This window comes from Penaeus chinensis, chromosome 33 (assembly GCF_019202785.1).
Source record: "Penaeus chinensis breed Huanghai No. 1 chromosome 33, ASM1920278v2, whole genome shotgun sequence".
NCBI classification, from domain to species: domain Eukaryota; kingdom Metazoa; phylum Arthropoda; class Malacostraca; order Decapoda; family Penaeidae; genus Penaeus; species Penaeus chinensis.
This window is the reverse complement of record NC_061851.1, coordinates 29555053-29557552: the sequence shown is the minus strand read 5'-3', so window position 1 is coordinate 29557552 and position 2500 is coordinate 29555053. Positions and strand designations below refer to the sequence as shown.

The window sequence follows — 2500 nt, the reverse complement described above, 5'->3', positions numbered from 1 at the left end:
ATGCCAATGTTTTAGACTTCGAGGAGGGAATTGCGCATCGCTCGTTAGGGAGGGGAGGAGGGGGCGTTCGAGTGGGGGGGAAGGGGGGGCGGGGGTTGCGTACTCTCCCGCGTATCTCCGACAGCAATTGCGTTTGGAGCGCGTCGGTGCGTCGGAAGGGCTGGGGAGAGAGATTTCTGTTGTTGCTGAAGGGAAGGTTTCAGGAAGGGGGGTGGGGGGAGGAGAGAGACTGAGGGAGAGGGAGAATGAGGGACGGACGGACTGAGATAAGGGAGGGAGAGAGAGGGAGAAGTGGTTAGCGACAGACAGACCAAGTGAGTGAGTGAGAGTGCCCAGTGTCCGTGAATGTCGCCTAGAGGAGGTCAGCTTTCGTCACGATTTTTTAGGGGAAGAGCGAGAGCGAGAGACACAGGAAGGAAGGAAGGAAGGAAGGAAGGACGGAGAGCGAGGCAGACGGCGCACGGGCGAAGATTTTAACGCTGCCGCAACTACCGATCTCGGCGCGTTGATGGCGGCTCGGATTACTTTTTCCGGGATTTTTTTCCCTTCATTTTTCTAATTGTTTTCCCCGACTTCCTTGCCAGTGTGTGTCAAGGTCCGTTGATGATGCATTGTCGCCGGCGGAGTGCGCGGAGGAAGAAACAAATGGAAGGTCGGCTTGCGTGAGTGTTTATGTACTCTCGTGCGAATTTTACGAGAGAGAAAGAAGAAAACTAATAATTGCGGCGGGAGGTCAGCCTGCGTCTGTGTTCATGTGCGTGTGTGTATTCTGTGCATCTCCTTAAAAAAAAAGAAAAAAAAAAAGACAATGGCACTGGAAAGTCGGTTGTGCGTATTTATATGTGTACTCGCGCGCGCTCTCGTCGCGTAGAAAGAGAGAGAGGGAGAGAGAGAAAAGAACAAACACACACACACCTTTCTGAATGGGCGGAGGTTATGAATGAATGAACCGCCGTTGAACTGTGAGGCTGGGGAGCCTGAGGGTGTGGGGTAGGGATGGGAGGGGAGGGGGGATGGAAGGGAGGGAGGAGAAAGGCAGGCGGCGATAGCGGTGTTGCTGATGCCTCGGCCTGCAGACGCGCGCACACCCACGCCCGTACATGGCGATGCGGTGGTTTGTGCTGGCGTGTGCCATGACCTTGTAGGAAGGGGCGCCGCTGTCTCGCCCAGCCGCTCTTGAGGCTCATGAGCCGCCTGGGCTTCGTGTGCGGTTGTCGCTGTGTGCGAGTGCGTGCGGGTGCGTACGCGTGTGTGTTTGTGTGTATGTTTATGTATGTGCGGGCGGGCGTGCGAGAGTGCGTGCGTGTGTGTGTGTGGGCATGTGTGTGTGTGGGCGTGTGTGTGTGTGGGCGTGTGTGTGTGTGGGCGTGTGTGTGTGTGTGTGGGCGTGTGTGTGTGTGTGGGCGTGTGTGTGTGTGTGGGCGTGTGTGTGTGTGTGTGGGCGTGTGTGTGTGTGTGTGTGTGTGTGTGTGTGTGTGTGTGTGTGTGTGTGTGTGTGTGTGCGTGTGTGCGTGTGTGCGTGTGTGTGCGCGTGCGCGAATGTGTGTGCATGCGTGTTTGTGTGTGTATGTTACTGTGTATGTAAGCTTACCACCTCAAGAACGCTAGGGGAGGGAGGAAGGGAGGAGTGGGGTGGAAGGCCCGAGTTGTAGGCGATCGATCAGGGGCGCGAGCGAGGGTGACAGCCACACTGCAAATGGAGGAGTGGAAAGAGCCGTAGGAGCAAGAGTTGAGGTAGAAAGGGAGTAGGATTGGGGGCGGCGTTGGTCAAGCGAAGGAATGGAGGCGTGGAGGGGGGGGGGGCGAAGGGAGGAGTGGGAGTCAAGGAACCCATTTTTAGGGATTGGCGGCTGTTATGGGCGGGCGGGGCGAGGGAGGTCAAGACTGGATGTTACAGGTCACAGCGCTAACGGGTCGTAGAGGAGGGCCCTGGAGGAGAAGAGCAAGCCCTTCTTCGGGTACATTTCCATTTTCTCGATTTATTTACAGCCTTATAGGGATTTCATTCATTCCACTCGTGTGCTGTTTTCGGATTATCGCTTGTTTCTCACGCCTTTCCTCTCTCTTCCCTCACAGACTTACGTCCGGGAGAACAGCGCCGCCCACAAGGAGAATGCCCGCCCGCTCCCCACGTCCCCGCCCACGACGCCCGTGTCCCCGCTGTCGCCGCCCACGCCTCAGGGCTCGGTCAGCACCACCTCGGCCACCATCACGCCCGGGGTCGCCCACAACGCCCACCCCGCCCCCGGCTCCCCCGTGGGCGTCGTGCCCTCGGCCCCCGCGCCCCTGCAGTCCCCGAGGGCCACCAACACCATCCGCCGCCACACGAAGGCCACCAAGAACCTCCTCATACCCAGGTAAGAAGGCGAGAGCGCGCGGGCGTGAGGGCGCCAGTCCTCCCGCGCACTGGGAGGGGGGCTCTTCTGCCGGAAGGGAGGGAGGGGGGGGGGGAGTAGGAGGCGAAAGGGGGCTGAGGAGATGAGGATACAGGAAGGATGAC

At 58.9% G+C, this 2500-nt stretch overlaps 1 protein-coding gene across 11 annotated transcripts in view; it reads left to right on the top strand.

Annotated features, from left to right (window-relative positions):
* LOC125043020 overlaps window positions 1-2500 on the top strand; it is a 244213-nt gene that overhangs the window by 221159 nt on the left and 20554 nt on the right. For all 11 annotated transcript variants that reach the window (XM_047638964.1, XM_047638962.1, XM_047638966.1 and 8 more), the window contains one exon: window positions 2077-2357. In XM_047638964.1, the coding sequence (XP_047494920.1) occupies window positions 2077-2357 (281 nt within the window). The remainder of the gene's footprint in view (window positions 1-2076; window positions 2358-2500) is intronic.